The sequence below is a fragment of the Cydia splendana genome, chromosome 6 (assembly GCF_910591565.1).
Source record: "Cydia splendana chromosome 6, ilCydSple1.2, whole genome shotgun sequence".
Lineage (NCBI taxonomy): Eukaryota > Metazoa > Arthropoda > Insecta > Lepidoptera > Tortricidae > Cydia > Cydia splendana.
The window spans coordinates 10,839,401-10,866,038 of NC_085965.1; the positions used below are offsets into that span (position 1 = coordinate 10,839,401).

The window sequence follows — 26,638 nt, forward strand, 5'->3', positions numbered from 1 at the left end:
TCTCTTTGGTCGTTACTTTTGTGATTGATTGATTTTCGGGCTTTCTCTCCCAAAATTTAATTATAAATCTTATTTATGTTCGTGTAAAACTTTAAAAACGTTGTTATGGAAACGTTACACATTTTAAATGACGTTATATTCAATCATTATTTTTTAATTGGTGGTTTGTTCTTGAGTTATTTGGTTTACCGAATACTTCACGCACTTTTTGGTGATAATAATTACTTACAAACCAAATATAGGTCTCGAGGTCATACATGGAGAAGCATACAATGTAACAAGTCCATTCCTTATAACATTTATGTAAGAGACATCTATTTCATACAATATTTTCAACATTTTTTTTTTGTTGATGTTTCATGTCTTGACTTTGTTTTGATGTTGTAGTGTACGGTATGTGGTAAGTTGATGCTGCCTCTAATAGGTCTCTTCTGCGAGTGCTGCGGTGTGAGCGCGTGCAAGAGATGTCGCCGCGTTGTTGATAAAAAGTTTAGGTGTAAACAATTTACTTGGCCAGTTGACAAACAGTTCCACCATCATTGGGTTCACAGTAAGTATAGTGTGTAGCTTACAAATAGAGCTCGACGGCTAATCCTATAGTCTATTGTTAAGTAAAACCGCTCGTGCCACGTGCCACCACCTGCATAAAAAATACGTACTTCGGTTACTGAGTGCCGGCGAGTCGAACGCTACAGAACCAGTCTAAAATGTGTCATCGAGATGCGTAACAAAGGCGCGTTATCGGAGAGCGCACCTACACTGGTTTTTTGAGCGTTGGACTAGCCCGCGCTCAGGTGCCAAATAGAATAATTAAGACCCTTTTTTGCAGGTAAGTAGCACGTGCGGTTTTACTTAACAATAGACAATAGGATTAACCGTCAAGCTCTATTTGAAAGCTACACACTATATTCCTATTTAATTAATTCAAAATAGTTTTAGAGCATAAGCTTGTGTTTACTTTGCTATTGTTGTGGTAAATAATAAATAATAGTCACAACATAAAACATAAATAAAAGAATAAACATATCCTTAAAACTTTATTTAATTTTATTCAAATTGGCATTGATTCCTTTATTTAAACTAATTGACCTATATTAACCTGAAGTTTTTGCAGTTGGTAATAGCAGAGCAGAACATTCCGACAACAATGATGACACAATCCGAAAATATTATTGCTGCTGGTGCCAAAGGACAAAGCTATGCCATGATAGTGCCTTCAATGACTCCGAGGTTTGATTGATTTTTGCAATATACATATGAATCAATATTTTATGTTACATTCTCATAGAGAGACATGATCAAGGAGTATTTTTCCTTCTGGGTATGTCTATTGATAACTACTCATTCTTGATGTGTGTATAGAGCTTTAATTTAGGTATTGCTTGAGCAAGGTTTCTATGAGGACTTTCAGTATATCATATATCATTGAATCAATTTGTATCTATGTATTTACAAATTAACATGTTTTTATTTGTTCCAGCAATGTGATTTCCTGAAATATCGTAAGATAATGATTCCACCAGCTTGTGTGCAAGTTGAGAATGGAGTAGTAACTGGCATAAAGCCACCTACATTTCCAGATTGGGAGCCACTCTTCATTTTTGGTACTTACTTTTCATTACCTTGTTATGGTCATACTTTACTGAATTGGCCCCTCCCTAAAATATTATTTTACATATTTTAACGTAGGTGCTAAGATATTATTTTCATTTACATTTCTTATATTATGACGATAATTAATACAAACAAAGCGCTGGTGGCCTAGCGGTAAGAGTGTGCGACTTTCAATCCGGAGGTCGCGGGTTCAAACCCCGGCTCGTACCAATGAGTTTTTCGGAACTTATGTACGAAATATCACTTGATATTTACCAGTTGCTTTTCGGTGAAGGAAAACATCGTGAGGAAACCGGACTAATCCCAATAAGGCCTAGTTTCCCCTCTGGGTTGCAAGGTCAGATGGCAGTCGCTTTTGTAAAAACTAGTGCCTACGTCAATTCTTGGGATTAGTTGTCAAGCGGACCCCAGGCTCCCATGAGCCGGGATAAAGCGAGGAAGAAAAAAAATAAAAAATTAATACAAATAAAATATATTCTATTCTTATGCTGACCTCAAATATAAATATTTTTTTTTTGTTATTCTATGTAAAGAAAACGAATTCTATGGATTCTAAACTATTTTTAAAGAGCTTGTTACTTTCTCTAAAACTGTTTTACAGTACATATGGTGCTACTTTACCACCCTAGGGCGGGATTAAGGACAATACGTGCCTATGTCAAAAATTTAAAGGGCCATATGTACTGTAAAACGTTGTACAATACACGTGCGAAAAACGAATTCACAAATTTTCTACTTTTGGCACTTGTATCGTAATGTACTATTACAGTATATAAGGCGCTACTTTATCACACTTGTCCGATAATGAGCGCATTATTACGTAACTATGTTGAACATTTAAAAGGCCATATATACTGTAAAACGTTGTACTATACACTTGCGAATAGGTAATTCGCAACTCGTGTCGATTTAAAACACTCCCTTCGGTCGTGTTTTTATTTACCACCACTCGTTGCAAATTTCCTACTTTCCGCACTTGTATCGTAAATAACTACTACTATACCTTTATTTCAGGCAGTATATTGACCACATAATTATGTTCAATGTTCATATTTTTAATTGTGAGATTAAAACTGACACTCAATTGTAATTACAGCTAATCGTAAATCTGGAAGCAATAGAAGTGATGAAGTGCTATCACTTTTTAGAGGGCTATTGAATCCCATTCAGGTAATTTTAAATTTACATCAAAACAAATAGTGTCAAAGTCATTTCACAACATTGAGCTCATTGAGGGCCTGTGATTGAAAAGTATTTTGATTTCAAATTAAAATGCATGAAAGCATTTGTATAATGTGGATAAAGAAATGCAAATCATCTATTGTTCAAGCAGGTGAACTGATAGACAGGTATTGTACAGACCAAATAAACTGAGTTTGGCTTCCCCATGTCAGGCTTTATGGCATTAAGATTAGGTTACATTTTGCCTGGCATGTATGAACAGTTTGTTTATTATACCTACAGTATTTATTACACCTATCATAACTCAATTAAGTAGGCTATACTATCAACTCTAATACTATCCTTAAAATACACTAAGTACAGCTTTAAGTGGTACCGTACCACCATAGTCGACACCTAATTAGACTTAGTGCTGATGGTACCTACATTGTACACATGCACTCTTGTGGCGCTTGGTTGTAGGTACTGGATGCAGCTATGGCCCTTAACCTCTTGATCGCCACCGGCTGCTTTACTTGAGTTATAGTAATGGTACAGTTTAAATTTTAAAATGTACCTTCCTGTCCTTCCTGATAAAGTAGGTACTATTCCGAGTTTTACAGGGTGTTTCGTCCAAATAGATTGGTGAGGGAATATCAAAAACTGTAATAAGAGATACGGAAATTTCTTCTTAGGAGTTACGAGGCCGGTTTAGTAACGGATTTATTTTGTATGGTTGGTTTTTTTCTTAAATCAGGTGGTGGACATGGCCGAGACAGCGCCGGAGAGCGTGGTGCGGTGGATGCCGCCACGAGCGCGAGTTCTCGTGGCCGGCGGCGACGGCACTGTCGCCTGGGTGCTCAACGTGCTGCACGCGGCGCCACATGTCAAGGTGAGGAACATCAATGTAGTGGAACTAGTAGAAAATCAGACTTGGCTGAGATGGCGCTGGAGAACTAGGTGTAGAAGAGACTGTAATATGGCAATTAGCCACTTCATCTGCGACATAAACGCATATTGCTTGTGTCAGCGCAACCTAACGTGTAATATATATGCAGGTTTTTAGAGAATACTTATACTAGTACAGCGGCCCAAGGGCCTTATACACTGTTTGATGTGACTGGACAGTATCGTACCGACGAGTTATCATTGTGTTCGGTAGAGTTTACTGAGTACGAAATAAGAACTCGTCACTTTCTAAGACTGTGGAGGGAATAACTGTGACGTCACAAAGATGGCGGTCCCGGGTTTCAAAGTTTAGATAATTACTCCGCAAGTTATTATCAGATTTTTTTAAATGAGGTGTCCTATGATAGCTGATGAAATGTAGAATAAAACATGCCATATAACTAATAGTGTAATTCAATTAGTATTTTTTTTATTTACAAAAATCCGAAAACTTTACATTGGTCTTTTTTTTGTAGCCCAAAAAACACAATGAAAACGGCCACTTAATGAAAAATATGTCATATGAATCATTTAGATACATAAATAACCTTTTCTCAAAAATGGACGGCAAAGTCGACTTTGCCGTTTAAAAAATAGGTCGCGAAGCGCGTAGTTTATGGTCAGTCAAAAATTAAAAAGTTAAAAACATTGCAGTCTCGATTTTGGGACTGCAATGTTGCATACAAATTCCATTATTTGTCGAGTTCCAAACTTTTTAAAAGTTGAAATGGCCATATCAAATGAAGGCACAGGCCCATTAAACAGCCAAACAGATGATTAGTACCGCGACTATTTACCTGTCTCAAATAGGTTGGCGTATTTTCGGCAGAAAAATACACTTCTACTTTTTTTATTAAAAAAATAAAAAGGCGGCAAAGCTAATTTTTTCAATTGTTTCTACTTTTTTCTGTGAAAATATATACCTAAGAACGTTGCTTTTGTAAAATATTTTTATGATATTTATATTTCTTGCACCATTTTTGAGAAAAGCACTATATATGACTCGGCTGGAAGGCTACTTGCTGGCTTCGGATTCAATTAAACGGACTCCCAAGGTCGTCCGTTTAAACCGAATCCTCAGCCTGCAAGTAGCTACTTCCGAGCCTCGACAATAATGTACTAATACGTTTCTTTTTGAATTTTGTAAATCGGATAATAAATAAGTAAACTAGGATGATTTTACCGCGGGCGCGGTGCATCGCACGGCGCGCGCTCGGGTACTTGGAGGCCCGGGCGCGAATCTGAACGCTGTACTGTATACAGGGGCGTATTTTGAAATTTGGCGCCCCGGGCCAATAAGTTACGGCACCCCAAAAGTTAAGGAAAAAGAAATAAAAAAAAATACAGAATGTTTAATTATTTTTGACGTGAAACGTTAGGTAAACTTCTATAGATAAAAACCCGTAGAAGGGGCCGTAAACCCGGTCGGACCAAAAACAAGATGTAACGAAGTGTTATGGTGTGGTGGCATATATCTCTGTAACTTTGTAACTATAAGTAATACCTTAATATATAGTTTTGATGTATAGAAAAAAGTAGCCATTACTCAGAACTGCATGTGCTGCAAACATTATATTAGTTGGCGCTGATTCTGCGCTAGAAACGACGCATTCGGAGCTAAAATTACCCCCATCTGTTTATTTAGTAAGTAATTACTCATGAGTCCATTAACCTATTCTGGTGAAATTGGTGTCATTTGATAGATCTTATTCAATGTTAATGCTGTAAAAAACTAAAAATGTGGCATTTTTTATAGAAATTTTACAACTGCTTTTGCTTGAGGCCACCGTGTGCGCCAAATTAATGCACAAAACTGACGCAAAATACCTATAGAACGATGAAGCAAAAACAGTTCTTTACGATCCTTTTTAACCCTAGTAGAACATATTCATTTCCTCAAATAGGTACCTAATGCATTAGAATTTACGGCGGCGCTAAAGCGGGTACGGGCGCCTGAGACTGTAGCTTAGAATGGTCTTGCATAGAGGGCGCGTGCGGCGCCCTTTACACTGTAATGTCGGGCAAAGCTCTGACATACCAACAGGGCGCCTGCGGAGTCTTTTACACTGTAAAGTCAGGCTTCTTACATTCAGGGCGCCTGTTTACACTTTGAGCTTTGCACGCTCTGATTTAAAGGGCGGCTGTGGCGCACCCGACACTGTAAGGTCGCCCGAAGCCTGCGGTGCCTTTTACACTATGGGGTCCCTATAAGCGGCCCTTGCAATAACTTTCCACGCAACATTTCACGTAAACAGCTGCGGCTGTGTCCGTTATACGAGTATCCCTATTTTTTATGTTAATTTTAAATTGAGATTGTCAAGAAAAAAATATAAATTAAGAAGTAAAAGTTAATTGAATGGCGCCAAAACCGATACTAAATGCAATCGGCCAGGGGAGGGCGTTCGCCGCCCCTGCCGCCCCTGGCGGATTGGCGCCCCGGGCCATGGCCCGGATGGCCCTAGGGTAAATACGCCCCTGACTGTATATCAAAAACTACTTAACATTTTTAAACAAATGATATATCAAATGAAAGATATTTAAATAACCAATAAAACGTAGTTATAAACTGGAGCTTGTCATCTAATTCATAAGCTCTAATTCAAAGGCTTATCGACTTCACTGGTGACCGAAGAGCTGGCAGCTTTCTCGCTCAATGTATTAGCTTCGGGGTCCCTTTGTTTCCCATAAAGTTTTAACTTTTAAGTCATAATGTATTGTTTGTCATATTATCGTTAGTCATAAAGCTGAAACCGTTAACTTTTCAGGATGTTCGTAAGGTTATTCTATAGACAGGTTTAGGTTAGGTTAGGTTTGTTTTATGGCAATCCTGAAAATTCGGCGTTTCTGAGAAAAACTAATTATGACTAACGAAAATTCGGACAAACAATATGTTATGACTTAAAACTATTTGGGAACAATAGAGATCCATTAGCTTCGCAATACAGCGGGGAAATGCTGCCAGCGTCCTCGGCACCATGCCAAAGGGGCCCAATTTCTTGGACGTATTTTAATTTAATTTAACTTAGTATTAGTTTTAATTTAGTTTTATTCATAAGTATATACAGTAGTACATGTAGAAATAAACATAAAATAAAAATCCATAAAAGTAGTCTCTTTACTTTTATATTTAAAAATTAACGATTATTAGTGAGAGTAATCGAAAATAATTGTCATATCAACCAAATTCATGTTATTAAGCATAAGTATCCTGGCAAGCGATATCTCTATAACTTTAGAAAAGAGTTTGATAAGATTTTACGCTCTAGCAAAAATCATAATAATGTTGTAGATGTAGTATAAGGACGCCCGGCCTGAAGCAGGCGGGCTACCGATCACGTGTATAGCGTCCATTCAGCCCAATTCCCTGAGGTTGGAGCTGCAGGTTACTGTCCCGGCGGCATTTCCACACCATTCTCCACAAATCTTCTTGTTTTCCTGCAGAACAGAAGGACATCATCTTTAATTTCGACGTCCTTTAGTTCGTTTTCTTTCAGTAGGTATGTCTCTACCGAATGTATTATATCGCGGTGCCGCGTACATAATACATTCTGCTAGTAAGTGTAAGCTAGTCTCCTCCTTACCACAGTGTGGACAGGAGACAGGAGGTGTCTCTACTAATTTCCATTATTTTAAGAGGTCTGTAGAGGGTGTTATGACCAGTAATGATACTCGTCAGTAGTCTCAGACTGCTCTTACCTAGTTTCAAAACATAACTGGTTCTCCTGTGATCTATACCTTTAATCATCATCTTCGACTGTGCTTCCATCTCCATCCATTTACCTTTTCTATGACTCCTTTCGTAACATCCGCTGACATATGCAGAGCCGGTTCCGGACCCATATATTCCGTCTCCGCCTCCATCCTCGCCAGTTCGTCCGCTTTCTCATTTCCCTTCACTCCCTAGTGTCCTGGTCCCCATGCCACCGTGACACTTCTTTATTTGCCTATCGAGTTAAGCTCCTCTCGTTATTCTCTTACGAAAGAGGGTGTGACCGATATTTTCTTTAGTGACTTTAGTGCTGTCTGGCTATCTGTATATAAATATAACAATATCGCCTTCTTGCTGCACACTCTCTTTAACTATACGTGCACAGCGGGCTATTGCACATACCTCTGCTTGGAACACGCTAGCATATCTGCACAGTGATATTGATACTTTCTCTCCCAGTTTAGGGATCACTATGCCGCTCCTGCTAGTTTCGTCGAGATTCTTCTTGAGCCATCCGTAAAGCAGATGGTCGTCGAGTGTCTGATTTCCACCTTCCAGTTGTCTCTCTCTCCTATATTGTACCCTGTATATTTTCTCAAATATTTCCTGCCTTTTTATAAGGTCGTTATTGGCCATAAACATCTCAAATTTTGATATTGCCTCTCTTTGTACGAGTGTCTCTTGTCCACGTAGCTTCTTCTCTATTCCTTACAGTCATGCTTTCATTCTAACTATATCACTGTTCAGTGGCTCTTTTCTCCACCCGAGTCCAAACTTAAAACCTAGCATTACCTCCATATGCATGTGTCGGGGTCGTTCTCATAGCCCCATCTATATGGGGCTATATATCACCCTGGGTAGTATCACCGCCTTGTAGATCCAGAGGATCATTCCCAGCTTCAGCCCCCAGATCTTTCCCACTGCCCTTTTGCATTGACACAGTGTTCTTAGGGCTTTTGCCGCCTGCTCCTTGATGTGACTTTTGTATCTAATCTGAACGTACTGTAACTCCCAGATATTTCAGCTCATTCACCATTTCTAGTTCTATACCTTGCATCTTTATGGGTTTAATCTCTTTTATCTTTCTATTAGTGAATAACACTAGCTTTGTTTTCGACGGATTGAGATCCAGTCCTCTCTCTTTCTCTACACGTATCATCATTATCTCTTACGACGCTAAAAACCGTCCCTCTCACTAGTAACACCACAGAATAACTAATAGTACTACCGTACAGAAAATTCACTCCTTCACAAAAGTCAAATTTAGGTATAAAATTATACCTATACTCGCCGCCTGCAACGAAATTGAAACTTATAACCGCGCACGAACGCTGAATCTTCTTTGCGCGAGCGCCACGTGACACGACTATCGTGCGGTCGAGCGGCAGCCCACTGCCATACGCCTGCCCAGCCCGGGAGCACAGAATAAGTAATAGTATTATCATACAGAAAGGACACGCACCGCCCCGCCCCGACTCGGATTACCTCGCCCCGCGACTGAGTTCTGACGGACTTCTGACATAAGGTCTGTCCACGATAAAAAGTGGTCAGCATTTAATAAACAATAAAAAATAAAATAAAAGACAACTGACATCTGTCACTTTGATTGTTAGATAGCGGGAAGAATAAACTATCGTTTAGGGCTATTTGGAGTTTATAAATTCGTAACATTTATAAAATGTCGTCTAGCCAACTGGACATCCGAAAAAAGATCGTGTACACCTACAACCAAAATATCGGTATATCACAAGGAAAGTTAGCCAAATTATTAAAAGTTCCGAAGTCAACCGTGCAAAAGGTATTGGCTAATTATCAGTCCAGATTGTCTGTTTCAAGAAAAGGTGGTTCGGGTAGAAAACGCGGTCCTGCTGATAAAACGAAGGCAAAAAAAGTAATCGAGCATTTTAAGAAGAATCCAACTCTCTCTGTCCGTGACGTCGCCAGAAAATGTAAGGTATCGAAATCGTATGTCCAAAAAATCAAGCAGCGTGCAGGTTTACGATCGTACAAGGCAACTACAGTTCCTAATCGCGATGCTACAAAGGATAAATTATGTAAAACCCGGGCTCGAAAGTTGTATACAAAATATTTGACGAAGTTTGGTTGTATTTTGATGGACGACGAAACATACGTGAAAGCAGATTTTAAGCAATTACCAGGTTTGCAGTTCTATGTGGCAAATCAAAGAGGGAATGCCGATAAAAAATTTACAACAAAAAAACTTGATAAATTTGCAAAAAAATTCCTTGTCTGGCAAGCCATCTGTACATGTGGTCAAAAAAGCAAATCGTTTGTTACTACGGGTACGATTAACCAATCCATTTACACGAAAGAGTGTTTAAAAAAACGTTTATTGCCGTTTATAAGAAACCACACCGAGCCTGTCATATTCTGGCCTGATTTAGCGTCCTCACATTATGCCAAATCTGTTTTAGAATGGTACACTGAAAATAATATCTCCTTTGTACCGAAATTAGCAAATCCACCAAACTGCCCAGAACTCCGGCCGGTAGAGCGTTATTGGGCAATAATGAAAAGAAAATTGAAAAATAGTGGTAAAATTGCTACAAATGAGAAACAGTTCAAAAGAATGTGGGATACGACATGTAAAAAGGTGACCGAAAGTGATGTACAGAGATTGATGGAAGGAGTCCGAAGCAAAGTCAGGGCATTTTACCAGTGTTAATTTGTTAAACAGGAGGTTTATTAATTTTAAAGAACACTAATAAAGCTTTAATTTAAATAGCCCATGAAATTGTTTTTCTTAGTTTTTTTTCTAATTTGTCGTTATAACACCGACCACTTTTTATCGTGGACAGACTTTACTCTCAGTTCGGCTAGCGACGCCGCGACGCGATGACGCAACGTTCAAAATGCCGGTGTATTGTGCGATGCGATGGGTTTACTGGTTTTATTTATTAATAGAACACTCACATCCAAATTGATTAAAAATTACTTAATGAAATAACTTTTCCTTTTTTATATTAAAAAGTAGCGTTTTGTAATTATTTATATTTAGACCAATCTAAATGTGTACCGATATGGCATTTTTGGTAGTTTATTGCCGCACCATACTTCACGTAATATTTTATGGCCTTTACGGGTTACGGGTGAGTTTGCATATACGTTCTAATAATATTAGCTGTGACCTGTGAATAGAACAGTTTATTATAACAAGGATCTAGGAGAAAATACCTTCTTGTAAATTATGTTTGTTTCTTTAATTTTAGGAATAAAAATGTTTGATATTTACGTTACGAGTACAACAATAACGCTCCGTGAACTCAAAAACATGTAAGTTGTAGCCCTAAGCGACTTACTCACACAACGACGCATGAACAGACGTGCCGTTCACACATATACACGCAAACGAGTTTTGATGTATGGCGTGTCCGCCCTGTGCCGGGAGGCCCGCCGGCCAAATGTACCTAAACTGCGTAGTGACCCACCTGGTAACACTCCGTCGTCAGAGTAAGCCTGCATGTACAATACCCCCTCTGTTGAACTCTTTCAACATTGAGCCTAGCAGTAGGCACTACATCAGGGGAGACAGACATCCCCCTTGTGGGAACCCTCTTCTTGGACTAATTGTTTAATCTCTAATCTCAGCTGAGAGGCTACTTTCGACTTCGAGCCGTAACATTAATGTAGGTACTATTAATAGCTAAAATACTTAGGTTTAAACACTTTCGCAACCAGGCAAAATTTCAAACAATACCCCAGAAACCGACAGTACTCGCTAGTCGGGCAACGACGTGCAACTCAATGCCGCACGCCGCGAACCCGCTAGTCGGGCAAGCGGCGGACGCTCAGGGCTGTGCCAAGTAACTTTCGTATAAGTACGTGGATAAAATTAAATCTGCTGTCTCATCTGTTTAGGCTCCCCGTTTTGTTCTTCTCCTAATTCTAACTCCTATTGATACATACCCGTGTATGCAATTTCACATAACCAACTAATAAGAATTTTTATTTTGTAATCGCATTAGGTAAAGTAAATAAAAATACAAAGTGAAGTAATAAAATATAATAATCAACTGTACCAACTTTTCGACCACATAATAATCAGAAGACTTAAAAAAAATTCTGTTAGTGGCAGTGGCAGCCCTGAGGTAGTGAAGATGCAATGCTTGCCCGCCTGTCGGGCACTTCGGCGTCGCGTGTAGGTTTATAGCTCTTGCCCGACTAGCGGGTATGCCGGCATCTGAGTAAAGTTTACGAGTGCCCGAGAGTCGGGTATGCGGTGTCGAATGTGTTAAAGAAATTTATTACTCATAAGAATATTACAATTCACTTACATGAGTTAACATACTTATACTAAGAATTAATTATCTTGACGAGTACATTTTTATTTGTTAATTATATGTATAACGCTTAATATTTACCTACCTTCAAGTCGCTCAAATATATCCTGTGATGATAAATCAAGTAACTTTTTACGTCAAAACTACTCAAAACGCCATAAACTGTTTTCAGTCACATTTATTAGAGTACCTTTTCATGCTTGGCATATAATACAATGAGTCCAATCGACACTGAAGTGACTTCTTTTTGGATTTTTATTGTTTGCTTATTTATATATACTTATGAATTAGATGACAAGCTCCAGTTTATAACTACGTTTTATTGGTTATTCAAATATCTTTCATTGTATGTCTCTTTGTTTAAAAATGTTAAGTATTTTTTGATATACAGTACAGCGTTCAGAGTCGCGCCCGCGCCTCCAAGTAACCGAGCGCGCGCGGTACGCTGCGCCGCGCCTGCGGTATAATCATCGTAGTTTACTTATTTATTATCCGATTCACAAAATTCAAGAAGTAATGTATAGCTTAATCATGTACCTAAATTATTTACATGACATATTTTTTATCTAAGTGGCTGTTTTCATTGTGTTTTTTGGGTGAGAAAAAAATCACAAAATAAATGTTTTCGGTTTTTTGTAAATAAAAAACCAATTAATGAAATTACACTTTTAGTCCTATGGCATGTTTTATTCTACATTTTATCAGCTTTCATGGGACACCTCACTTTTAAAAATCTGATAATAACTTGCCGAGTAATTATCTAAACTTTGAAACCCGGGACCGCCATCTTTGTGACGTCACAGTTATCCCCTCCACAGTCTTAGAAAGTGACGAGTTCTTATTTCGTACTCAGTAAACTCTACCGAACACAACGATACCACTCGTCGGTACGATACTGTCCAGTCACATCAAACAGTGTATAAGGCCCTTGGGCCGCTGTACTATACGTTCTAGTATAAGAACGCAAGGTGTTTAACTGCATACTCCCTGACCCTGCTCGAAACAATATAACAAGATCACTCTTGTTTTTTGAAGACAGAGGTCGCCGTTCGCTCGAATCTGGTGTATTTAATTATTTATGTGCTCGAGACCCATCTTAGTAGAGTCAAAGGAATATGAACTTCCCAAACACAAATTTTATTCAAGAGCGTCAGCGGTTGCGAGCACTCTTCGGCGCACTACGACTGGGTGTACCACAATAGAAGGTCCAGACAGCATCGCCACGGTGGTTGCCGGATTGCTCTGGCTCGCGTGTTTTCGTGATTCTATAAACTTTATGTTGTTCCTTCTCCAATGTGTAAGTTTTTATATTAATTTTCTTTCAGGCATCAGTGGCAATATTGCCAATGGGCACCGGCAACGACCTCTCCCGGGTGCTGGGTTGGGGCGCCGGTCTCGCCTCGCATTTAGACGCGCAGGCCATCATCGAAGACGTACAACACGCTGAAGAACAGCTCCTAGACAGGTAACATTAGAAATCATTATAGGTATCATATTAGGCGCAAAGTTACTGGGACACACTGGAAGGTAAAATTTGCACCCATACCTTTTACTTGTACTTTTAATACCTAATAATATTACAAAGGATCACCAACTTTCAAAATTACGGCCACTCTTGGACGCTTAGATCCTAATTTTATAGTGGTCAGTAGGTAACCGTAAAAAAAAATCAAAACAAGTTAGATTTTTTTATTTGGCTACGAATTTGTATTTTGAGGTCTCTCGACCTGTAGTTATAAATGTGGTAGCTCTTAAACTGTTGACGATTGGAGTATATGTAACGCACGCCGTTAAAAATAAAGGAAAGTCAAAAAATATTTTTTCCTACCCAGGTGGAAGATCACAATAAAACCCACACGCGGACGCTTACGCAGCCGAGGCCGCGAGCGCGTCATGTACATGTACAACTACGCGAGCATCGGTGTGGACGCGCAGGTCGCGCTGGACTTCCACCGCGCGCGCTCGCAGTTCCTCTACAGATACGGCAGCCGGATGCTCAACTACGTGAGTATGATGTCAGACGATACCTGCGAACATCGGTGTGGATGCTATGTTCGTGTTCGATTTTCACTGCGCGTTCTCTTTAGATACGGTAACCGTCGGTCACACGATAAAACCGTTGCTTAGCGAAATAATCCTCAAACGGACATCAAAATTTTTCATTTAAAATTCAAGCTGTTGAAGGTAAAATGTTGTACCTATCCTAAATTAAGCTAAGACATTATACCTAAAGCTGATTAAATATGAGCCTTGTAGCAGGCGTGGCTCACTCTGCGATTTGGTCGCTTTGCTACAGGTAGCTAAAAGTACATCCGATCCACACCAATTTTGGTGGCTAGCCATAAGCCGCGCGTGGCGCTGTCGCCACCTAGCGGCCATATCTGTCCTGATCGTAACAGACGCATTTTGTTAAAGAGTGAGTCTTCTGTACCCAGTACTATTATTTATTCTGTGCTCGTAGCTTGAAATTAACTAATTTTATTTAAAAAAAACCATGTCGAAATAACGTAGAAAGTTAGAAACTCCTTTAACTTCGTTTTGAGCATTTCTTCCACTTAGAAACATAAACTTCCGCTGCCGACTGTTTATGGCAGGGTCGCCATGTGATGTGGGAGTGTTCGTAAAATAAGACTGCTATTTGGTACTACTTACCTATAGCAAAGAGAATATATAGTATAGAGGGGTCCTGTCATAGTAAATTTTGTAGTCACAGTAAATTTACTGCCATCTATCGACACACGACTAAAACTCAAAATGAAAACGTATAAAACAATCGAAAAAATTTATATATATGGATAAATGATTTTATTATTTTTATATCATTTTGACCCATGTTCATTCACTGATACCTATGTGTTAAAATTGTTAAATATAAAACGGCGTCGTCAACGCCATCTAGCCGACCATAGGCCAAAGGTGTGTGGTGCGCCATCTATCCGAGAATGACTTTTTCTTGATTTCCGAGGCACGTTTTTTTCTTAGACTTTATTCATCTTATACGGAGTTACATATTAATAACATGGAAACGCACTAGGTCTTGAGTAGACGATTTAATCTGAGCTGGATACACGACAATGCATAGACCGACGCTACCGTTCCTTTCGCGGGAACCCATCTTTTCAGAGTGTGCCTGTCATCGGGACGCTGTCAGTTAGGGCACGTTCAAAACCCCGCTAACAGATTCGGCCATCTGACCATAACCGTCGCCCACGACGGTTTCTTCCACCTGTGCCGCGCTGAACATCACCACCAGTCTCTTCGCAGCTCAGCTCAGCAGCGGGACTCACTAGCTCACTAGCACTGTGAACCGATCAAATTAATTTGAATACGTAGCCCATACGCAACGTTTTTGTTTCAAAAGGCTTTCCACCGATGTCTACAATAACTTTGTGTAGTTCAAGAGACTTTAACATGTTATTACTAAATAAATTAATGTTCACGTGAGATTACACTTCAGATGTCAGAGACTTCCACAATTCACTTTACTGTTTACATACTTTCAATAACATTCCTTATTCAAATTCAAGACTGAATAATAAATGTCAGATATTAGGTGCAGGAACTATTTAAAGTCAATCGAATTTATCATATCATTAAATTTAGACCCTTCTGAAATGATGCATGACTGGCGTTGCTTGATCAACGGACCACAGAACAGAATAGGTAAACCACACCGCTCTATTAATGAAAATAAGGAACGGGCTCACATCTGACGGCAGTGTTGTAGATGTAGATGATGCGTGCTCCACGCAGGGCCAGCACAGGAGATATTGCGCTCGCTCGGCTCGCTGGGTCTCAGCCGAATAACAAGCGCACGGCTCCACGTCCATGGCTGCCTCCAATGCAGCACATGGAGATCATGTGCTAATAATTCTATAATCCATATAATACTTGAAACGTTCCGTTTTACAACAAGGTACACTATGCCTTCAAAACAAACCATGTCTTTCGTAGACCAACCTAAACGGTGAAACATTAGGTATTACAATTTCGACATTTACTCGTACACCTTCTTAACAGGCTGTAGAACATTTAAACATTTCACATTTCACAGTGATCTGATTTTCTAATTATGTCAATTTTGGATATCAAAACTCAAATTAAGTCAAACATGATCATGGGTCATCTAACTTTAAGTACTTGTGCTTTATATTACATTTTGCCTTACCAGCATCAACTTTGTTACCATTCCTCGATGTTCATCTCAAGCCAAGCCAGAGGCATGAGGGAGTTCGCAGACTTCATCACCGCACAACGAATGCGGAAGGCGCCGTTATCCACGTCTCTCAGGTCTTGCATGTAGAGTAGACACTGAACATCTCCGCCCGAAAGCGCAGTAACCATAAACATCAGTGTGCTGAACTGAAAACAGACGTCACCGCAAGAAGCGTCGTGACAACAGGCATCACCGCCCAACGGCGTGTGAAAACATACGTCACCGCAAGGAGCGTCGTCACAAGAGGCATCACCGCCCAACGGCGTGTGAAAACATACGTCACCGCAAGAAGCGTCGTGCAACAACCATCACCGCTCAACGGCGTGTGAAAACATACGTCACCGCAAGAAGCGTCGTGACAACAGGCATCACCGCCCAACGGCGTGTGAAAACATACGTCACCGCAAGAAGCGTCGTGACAACAGACACCACCGCCCAGAGGCGTCGTTGAAAACAAGCACCAGCGCACATAGGCGTCATTGAAACAGGCGTCACCGCGAAAAGCGTCGTGACTACAGGCATCACCGCACACAGGCGTCGTGAAAACAAGCACCAGCGCACATAGGCGTCATTGAAACAGGCGTCACCGCGAAAAGCGTCGTGACTACAGGCATCACCGCACACAGGCGTCATGAAAACAAGCACCAGCGCACATAGGCGTCATTGAAACAAGCGTCACCGCAAGAAGCGTCGTGACTACAGGCATCACCGCACCGAGGCGTCGTGACTACAGGCATCACCGCACCGAGGCGTCGTGACTACAGGCATCACCGCATACAAGCGTCGTGACTACAGGCATCACCGCACTCAGGCGTCGTGACTACAGGCATCACCGCACACAGGCGTCGTGACTACAGACATCACCGCACACAGGCGTCGTGATAACAGACATCACCGCACTAAGGCGTCGTAGAAACAAATATCACCCCACAGGTGTCGTGAGTACAGGCACCGCCACACAGAGGCGTCACGAAACCAAGATCACCGCACGGAGGCGTCGTGAGAACAGGTATAACCGCACATAGGCGTCATTGAAACAGGCGTCACCGCACACAGGCGTCGTGAAAACAAGTTTACTTCATCCTCTTGCCAGTCTCACGTGTAGACGGCTTACTGTTCAGCTCATCTCACTGCCAACCGCAATCATGTCATCGCGCTCAGGCCACCGAGTAGCCTCATTTCACATTATGCCGCATCAGCCATGTCAACATTTCTCGCTGGCAGCAACTCGTCAAACACATGATATACTTGCTTATGTTCTTCTGAAAACATACTAAAGGCAGTAAATTGGTTCATGCAAACATGTATAGCACCAATGGCTTTATGCAGCTTCATGCTGTTTCATACCACTCAACCATGTAACCATGTTACATTACATTATATGCTTTTTAGGTCTACTCATCTTTCTAAATACTCACATTTTAGCAACTTCCAAAATACAAAAACATTTATTCGTACTTCAATTTAATTATTTTACTCAGTTTAACTTTGCATTCAAATTGTTTTACTTGACTAACATGTCAATCATAAACTCAGGATTACTCTAGCCACATAATCTCAGGGCTAGAACACTTAATAAACAAACACCTCATTTTTATATTATCTTGGGAAATATACAAATAGCAGTTAATATTTTTTTTCATGTTAGCATACTACTCATGATGTAAAACATTGCAGTTTTATTACCATCATTCATTACTTCCATACATTATTAACATTATCATCCCTTACTCATAATTCAGGTAAGTAATAGACTTCACAATGATTTGTAAATTGTTTGTCATAATCAGACTATTGAGCACTCACCTACTCACTACCCGTATATGGCTACCACCAGCCTCGACACCGACACACCAGCCAGCACAAATCGCCCCCCATACACCTCGCCTGCACTAACATGCGAGTACGAGCGAGATGCACAGAAAGCAAGCTACCAAACGCGAGCGCTATTCTATTCTAGTGGTCAATTTTGCCCTTAGTTCACCTTGTGTATACTTTGCACAATAACCCACCAGGCAGCACCATGCTTGTGTCAGTTGTATAGACCCATTTTCCATCACAAATACTATCTGTGAACATAATGTAAGAACACACACACTCACAAAAGTAATACTTTGATAACAGTAAATCACCATACTTTACAAACTGCACTAAAACTGTGCATGAATAAAACCCTTATGCATATCATCAATCCTCGCTGCTAGTAAAAGTCATTTGAGATGTGTTAACAACATTTGACCTGAGAGTGGTCAATTTTGTCCTTACTTCCTCTTGTGTAAACCAACCAACTATAAGAAATATTAGCATCACACTTGTATTAGTTGTGCAGGTCAATATTCCATCACATTTACCATCTGTGAAAATAATGTAAGCACACACTCACAACACAAAAATCATACTTAGAAAACAGTTCATCTCCACAACGTTACATACCCTGTGGCAGTTATTGTATATGAATAAAACATCTCATTATTCTTTTTGGCTTGTAAAACTCATTTGAGGTACTCAGGTAGTATTAGTTACTTGTCATTACTTTTTCTTGTGTGAACCAACCAGCTATAAGCAGCATCATACTTGTATTAGTTGTGCCAGTCCATATTACATCACATTTACTATCTGTGAACATATTGTAAGCACACACACACACACTAAAATAATGCTTAGAAAACAGTTCATCTCCACAACTTTACATACCCCATTGTTAGGAATAAAGTTGATACTCAGCTGATACTACCCCGGTGAGGCCCGGTCAGCTTTAGCAATATTGCACTTATATTACCTCATTGAACATTAAAAATTCATTCAATACAAGTGATTGCTTGTCTTCATCATAATTAATATTGAATTCAGCATTTCTTCAAGATACCCAGTACATTAATTGTACGCCACAATTAAGAATTTCAAGTTTGAGGCCGCCAAGACTGGTTCCATGACTTGAAATAAATGTCATGTAATACAATTTTATCACTTATACTTTCTCAACGGCACAAACTAGACTATGTGCATAATCTCAAGGAATACCATAGCACACTTCACAGGTTTTAGGTAAACATTCACTACAACATATTGAAATGTACTTACACCTTTCAATTTAAATATCTCACAGTATTTTATTACCTGTATTGCTATCATAAACAAACCACTTTGCTGTGATATTAGTCACCTTGTTTGATGCATCCAAAGGTATACCAGTGTTAGAGATGTTTACCTTGTTTCATATGGGCCTGCCATAGCAAACTGACTATATCTTGTTCCACATTAACCACCGATTTGTTGCATCATCAAATACCTACATTCCTTGGAGTTGGATTGTTCATTTCTGTTCTGCAAATTAAACACAAGCACCCCACAGCCACACTAAGCCTAGTGTGGTATTATATTAACAATGCATGTTGTGCATGCATTTATGTAACAATAAAGTATGAGTTCCATACAAATAATACACCAAGGCAATCAATACCATACCAAATGATATACAATGCACATTCTTTCACAGGACTTAATGCCCAAACAGTAAAGAACAAACTCCCATATCATTTTTTGCGTTAGGTTATGCGTAAGTGCGTAATACATTTTACTCACACAAAACGTTCAGTCGGTTTAGCAATTCAACATACCTGCATTCAGGAATGGCAAAAACCATTGCCAAATATTTTATAAATGCTAATAATGTTTCATTTGACTCTGGTAATCGTGATCGAGTCTTGCTGACTCGCCTCGTTCACGTAACTTACCGGCAGACGATAATACTGTACTTACGTATTTTTTCTCATTTATTTGATTTGTAACAATTCACACATTTGCTAAATAGGCATTTGTGCAATACATTTAAACACTTCGCGACCCAAAACCCAGTGCATTTTATCAAAATAGATACGCGTCCATTTTGTACGTAATGATGCTACTTCCAACACTACGATTTCGTTGGAGAATCAACTTATTTGGCCGAAATATTTTGTGAGCATGAATATTAAATATCTCGCTTCTGAACTAATAACATGGAAACGCACTAGGTCTTGAGTAGACGATTTAATCTGAGCTGGATACACGACAATGCATAGACCGACGCTACCGTTCCTTTCGCGGGAACCCATCTTTTCAGAGTGTGCCTGTCATCGGGACGCTGTCAGTTAGGGCACGTTCAAAACCCCGCTAACAATATGACTTTGCCTATAGGCACGATTCGAGGATACTGCTTTTTACAGATGGCCTACGTGTTAATGGGCGCCGGGCGCGCGATAGACAGCAGATGCGACGGCCTGGAGCAGCGCCTGCGCGTGCGCCTGGACGCGCGCGACCCGATCCCTCTCCCGCCGATACAGGCGCTCGTGGTGCTCAACATCCCCTCGTGGGGCGCCGGCGTGCAGCTCTGGAGTGAGACTAACATTATCATTAGCTTTACTATAAGTTTATAAAAATTATTTCAATAACTAAAAATAAACAAAAACTTGACAATATTCATTTAAATATTGCTATTTTCACCGGATTCCAATCCAATTACCGTATCCAGCGATAAATAATTCTTTAGAAAGATACAATTTTTCTATGTATGAATTATCTATCATAATTTTTAAACGACGTTTGAATAAAATAAAAAAACTGCACTTTATTAGTTTACGTCAAATCGATGACATGTAAACTTGAACACATTCACTACCAGCGCTACGCGCTACAGCGCGTTTTTAACGAAAAGTGCCTACGAACCAGCCTAGCGGGTCGCTGGCAGTGAATGTGTTAATGATCTATTGCCCATGTACAACGATTGCCTAACGTTATTTATACCGTTATATAGGTAGTGTGCATATAATATATGCATATTATGCGTTTAGCTGAATGTAATATTTTGTAATTTTGTTTGCAGATATGGGGAATGAAGGAGATGTGGAAGAACAAAGTATTAGCGATGGAAAAATTGAGGTAAGTTTTTGCATTATATTTACTCGTAACAGTTTTCTTATTTTTTATTGGCTACAAATATAATGACCACCAAAAAATACTTTGGTACCCTAAATAAAAAAATCATGCTTACCAAAAAAAATTACTGAATACCAAAAAAATAAGGCCAAAAAATACAAAAGTACCACCGTTTTAATTACGACTGCCCTTCAAATTGTATTCAAATACCAAATATATTGAATGACCACCAAAAATCATTAATGATCACCAAATCTTGAAGACCAAATTAATGCGATTTTTTCACCTAAATAAACCACTATGATTACCAAACAATGTATGCATATCTATACATATAATAAAGCTGAAGAGGGTCGAAAGTCTGTACATGGAAGATATTTGAAAAAAAGTTGGCTGGGGATACTTAGAATTGATAACAGAACACGTTCCAGCAGTTTTTAGAATTTTTGTCTGTTTATCTGTTTGTCTGTTTATTTGAACGCGCATCACGTGAAAACGGCTGAACGGATTTTGATGAAAACTTTACTAATCTGTCGAGAAAATCCCCGGCCAGGTTATAGGCTATAAAAATTCAACCCCTAAAAGGGGGGGGGGGGGGTAGCCACAACACTCGATTGACTTAAGTTTGCCCCTGAATCGTATGGCGCTACTTAGGAAGGAGCGGCAAACTTTTTTCAAATATGTGCTAACACTATAGAGTACCCTGGTAAACTAACAGATGGCGCTGAATTTAATACGATGTGACATAAATAAGCCACCGAGGAAGGATTTTGCCAAATTAACTCTAAGTTTAGAAGACCCCTCTTCTAAAATTTCAATCAATCGTACGGATATCAACAAATTTAATTGAATAATTGTGTTGATTTAATAATACAACAAAATTAAACGACAGTAAATTAATTGCCCCTCATTGCACAGTGCCATCTTTTGGGGAGCTGAGTAAACATTAAGTAACCAAGAAAACTAAAAATGGGTTTACATAGTTACGTAGTGGTAAAATAAACACACATATCAACACGCGTATAATTGCATAAAATTATTTAAATTATTTATTTTCTCCGTCATGAATTATACCTAATCGTAATTATATCGCATCCATATCAAATCCATATTCATACGTATCGCCTCCCTAAGCACTTAATAATGGCCAATAAGGTGGGTACTTTGAAAAAAAAAACATTGACCTCTGTCATTTGCAGTGCCGGATTAACCCTTTAAGGCAAAATAAGCACTTGCTTAGGGCACCATGACTAGGAGCCACCAAAAATTATCGAAATTTTTTGCGCTCGCTTCGCTCGCGTTTTCAATAACATTCTAAGATATAATAAAGGTGACATTCAATTTTCGTGATATAATGATGTGACTGATTTCCATACTAGAAGTAAAAATGTACAACTGTCTATCGAATTGCGTTTTTTTATATCGAAATATTGTCGCGCTCGCTTCGCTCGCGTTTTCAATGACTTTCTAAGATATGATAAAGGTGACATTCGGGTGGCGGGCGACTGCAGCAGCATTAGGTACTCTGTTGCAACGTTACTGCTGCGGCACTGTCAATTTTCGTGATAAAATGATGTGACCGATTTCCATTCTCAGCTGAAATGCAGCAATGAACGTCACTCAATTTACCAAAAAAATTCAATGTAATCTTGATGACCCTAGGGAGAGGGGGCACCATGGTCTAGAAATACTTAGGGCATCAAAATATCTTAATCCGGCCGACTGGTCGTTTGCGGAGTCAAACGATTTGGGACTCGCATTTTATACGCATTACCATGCATTCCCGAAAAAAATCGAATCATTCGCGAAAGTTTCGCAACGCATTGAGGTTACAAGGGGCACGTGGTCTTCCTCAGGAGTCTGAAGACCACGGTAAGTGGCGCTCTAGCCAGGCAGGCCGCTTCGCTTTCGCTCGCGCGCGTATACCTTACTATATCGTCCGATATTCACTTACTACTCTGTCGTTTAAATCCTTAGAGAATATAACCAACCGAGAGACGCCATGTCTATAATTTTCGGTACAAAATAGTCTGGCGTTTTTTGCGGGGGAGGGGCACATCAAATGTGTACCTAACGTAACGTAAACATAGCCATGTCAGATAAACGTCGGTTGACCATTGGCCGCCTATTTTCGACAGAGGGGAACGCCTGTTAATGACCACTCCGTTTGGTGATATTCTCTAAGTTTAAATCACGTGTAAAATTTGAATAAGGGCGAATAAAAGTATTGATTTTGGAGTGTAGTTTTATTTAGTGGTACCTAATTGTAAAATATTTTATCTGGACTTCAGTCCTCTAGCATATCCATATGTCAACTTTACTTCAAGTTCCGCCTCCAGGGGAGAGGGAGAGAAATTAGGATTAGAAATTAGCCGCTTACTGACACAGACCGAATTACACGCGGGCGGAGCCGCGGGCACAGCTAGTTACCAAATAAAGTAAACTGATGCCAAAATTACTAGCCCCTCCCGCTTAATTGCTCTTAACATAATGCGTAAACGTGGAGTCACGGGACAGGCTTAGCCTAGTGTGATCCACAAAATTGATATATTATGTAATTGCCAGATTTCGAAAATAGAATTTTACTTTACTTTACTTTTACTTTACTCAACCCCCCGTACCCCAGACCGCATACCTACCTAACCTAACCTACTTTTCTAGTAGCATTTCGTTATGCTACTAGAAAAGTAAGTTAAACTGCTATCAGTTAAGTGGGTTAGGTTAGGTTAGCACTGCGACCCTTACAGAAACGAAATGGTACTATAAAAGTAGGTTAGGTTAGGTTTGAACTGCGACCTTTACAGAAACGAAATGCTACTATAAAAGTGGGTTAGGTTAGGTTAAAACTGCGATCCTCACAGAACCGGAATGCTACTAGAAAAGTGGGTTAGGTTAGGTTTCAACTACGACCCATACAGAAACGAAATGCTACTAGAAAAGTGGGTTAGGTTAGGTTTGAACTGCGACCCTTACAGAAAAGAAATGCTATCAGAAAAGTGGGTTAGGTTTGAATTGCGACCCTTACAGAAACCAAATGCTACTAGAAAAATCGGTTAGGTTAGGTTTGAACTGCGACCCTTACAGAAATGAAATGCTACTGGAAAAGTGGGTTAAGTTAGGTTTGAACTGCGACCCTTACAGAAAAGAAATGCTACTAGAAAAGTGGGTTAGGTTAGGTTTGAACTCGACCCATACAGAAAATAAATGCCACTAGAAAAGTAGGTTAGGTTAGGTTTGAACTGCGACCCTTGCAGAAAAGAAATCCTACTAGAAAAGTGGGTTAGATATGGTTTGAACTGCGACCCTTACAGAAACGAAATGCTACTAGAAAAGTGGGTTAGGTTAGAACTGCGACTGTTACAGAAATAAAATGCTACTAGAAAAAGGTGACGAAGTGGATTAATTAACTTAATAGTATTATATTAAATATTTGCACATTTTTAATAAAAATGTGGTTACAATTTTGGTGGTCATTTACTATTTTTGGGTTTACAATGATTATTTTGGAGTAATTTGCTTTAATAGGATAGCAAGATTTAAAAATTAGGTTATAATTTTACATTAAAATGGAGTTCTAATTTTGGAGGTCATCTACTATATTTGGGTTTACAATTATTATTTTTGTGTCATTTTCTTTAATAGGATAGCAAGATGTAAAAATTTGGTTATCATTTCACATTAAAATGGGGTTTGAAATTTGGTAATCATTTACAATTTTTGGGTTAATAATTATTAGTTTGGTGTCATTTCCTTTAAAAGGATAGTAAAATGTAATAAAATTGGTAATCATTTCACATTAAAATGGTGTTATAATTTTGGTGATCATTCATTATTTTAGGGTGGTAAAATATATTTTTTTGGTATTAAATTTTACTAAATCTGGTGATCAGTTAAATAACAGCCTTTTTTATTTATTTATAAAATGGAATTCAAATTCAAACTGCAAATAAAATTGAATCAAATATTTTTACAGGTTGTTGGCATATCGTCGTCATTCCACATAGCGAGGCTGCAATGCGGGTTGGCGGAGCCCTATCGCTTTGCACAAGCTTCGCAAATAAAGGTATACAATGAATATCTTGTAATATAATCTTGTAATAAAGACAATTCCTTGTAAATAATGCCAAGAGCACCTACTACTCAACAATATTATAGGGAGCGTGCTTGGTCTGTAAATGTCAAGATAAAGTTTTCGATTTAGGCCGCCTGATGGCAGACCTTGTACCCATTTGTTTGGCAGCTCCGAATTTATGCACCTATACCTAAAAAAATGTATCGAGGGTCGACGGCACATCCACAATAGCCTTACAGTTAGTGGCTCGCCTCGTGGCAATATACACATTTCACAAATGTCAAATAGTATGAAACTTTGAGCCCACGTAAGTTTCCATTTTCATCACGTCAAACGCGATTGACGTATATGGGTATATGACGTATATATAATGAGGAATTGTTGCAGATCGAGCTGGAGGGATGTTGCGCGATGCAGGTGGACGGGGAGCCGTGGGTGCAGCGCTCCGCCACCGTGCTGGTGGAGCCGGCCGGACAGTGCCGCGTGCTGCGCAAGCCACAAGCCGAGTAGACTGTGGCCAGCATGTACAGGTCGGCGAACTGCGGCGAGAGGAAGAAGCGACTAGAAGAGAAGACTAGTTTCTCAAAAGTTGACATGTAAACTATTTTAGACAGGTCAAATTTTATTCCTGAAACGGTGATTTATAGCGGCTGGCACTTTTACCGGTTGAAACGGCGAGTCACGGACTGAGACTTTTGAAAACTTACTCAAAACTAAACTTAATGTCAAACAGTACCTAATTACACTTTTAATGTGTAAATTTAACTTCTGATAAACGTAGCGAGTGTTAAGTCTTGGCAGCCAAAATATTTAGGGTTCCATAGCAAATATGTGAACCCTTTAAATGTTGTAATGTGTTCTCTGTCTATATGCCATAGGCATTTAATAACATGTATTTATATTTTGTTGATAGATAACTATTCAAAGGTAATTTTAAAACACTAGGTCGTTGATGTTAATTAGGTAAGGTGCCTTCGGAAAAGAATCGAATGATCTTATTTTCGGGCACCTTAGGTGCCAATGTAGATGCACTCATTATACACATACCGTCGAGTGAGGCTACCAGGGAACTATATAATGGGTAATATAAAATCTGTTCCCAATATTTCAATAGTGTACCAACTATTTCTTATGCCTTTGGAATCGAATATTTTCACTCCCACAATTCCAAATAGACCCAGAGATCCCCGTGTGCCCCACTCGACTGTATTACTACATATATTGTAAAATGCACAACATATTTTATAGATAACTTTAAAGTTGGATATATTTATGGTATTAAAATTTAAGCAGCGCCTTGTAGTGAACCTTTCGTTTACATGGTATATATTTGATGTGCAAGTGATTTTCAACTTTTTATGAAATATGGTTAACTCACAATACAGTGTCGTAAAATGACTTAAGAAGAGTATTACGGGTAGTTGATTAATGACCAACAGGTTACCAATGGGTATTGACTTTTTTACTATGTAATATTAATGTCTGCTCACATTATAATTTCCTAGTTACAGTTACAATTATATGTTGAGGAATAATTGTTGTTAAAATATATTTCTAGAATATGAATATCGTTTTGAATATAACGTGATGTGTCTTAAAATTATGTTTTATTGACTTAAGCATTTCTACTGGTATAATATCTGAATTTTTGATTATATTTACTTTTTTTAGTAGGGTGTTGTGGGCGTAGGGCGCCGTATCAT

General features: G+C 39.2%; 1 protein-coding gene across 1 annotated transcript; it reads left to right on the forward strand.

The window, feature by feature from the left end:
- The first annotated feature begins 14 nt into the window (after positions 1-14).
- Positions 15-26,528, forward strand: LOC134791402 (diacylglycerol kinase epsilon). Its single transcript, XM_063762419.1, has 12 exons — positions 15-303; positions 388-550; positions 1,115-1,230; positions 1,481-1,604; positions 2,711-2,784; positions 3,533-3,667; positions 13,059-13,198; positions 13,566-13,737; positions 20,155-20,323; positions 20,811-20,866; positions 24,837-24,926; positions 25,323-26,528. The coding sequence occupies exons 1-12, from the start codon at positions 106-108 to the stop codon at positions 25,443-25,445; spliced, it is 1,560 nt and encodes a 519-aa protein (XP_063618489.1). The 5' UTR covers positions 15-105; the 3' UTR covers positions 25,446-26,528.
- Positions 26,529-26,638: the final 110 nt, after the last annotated feature.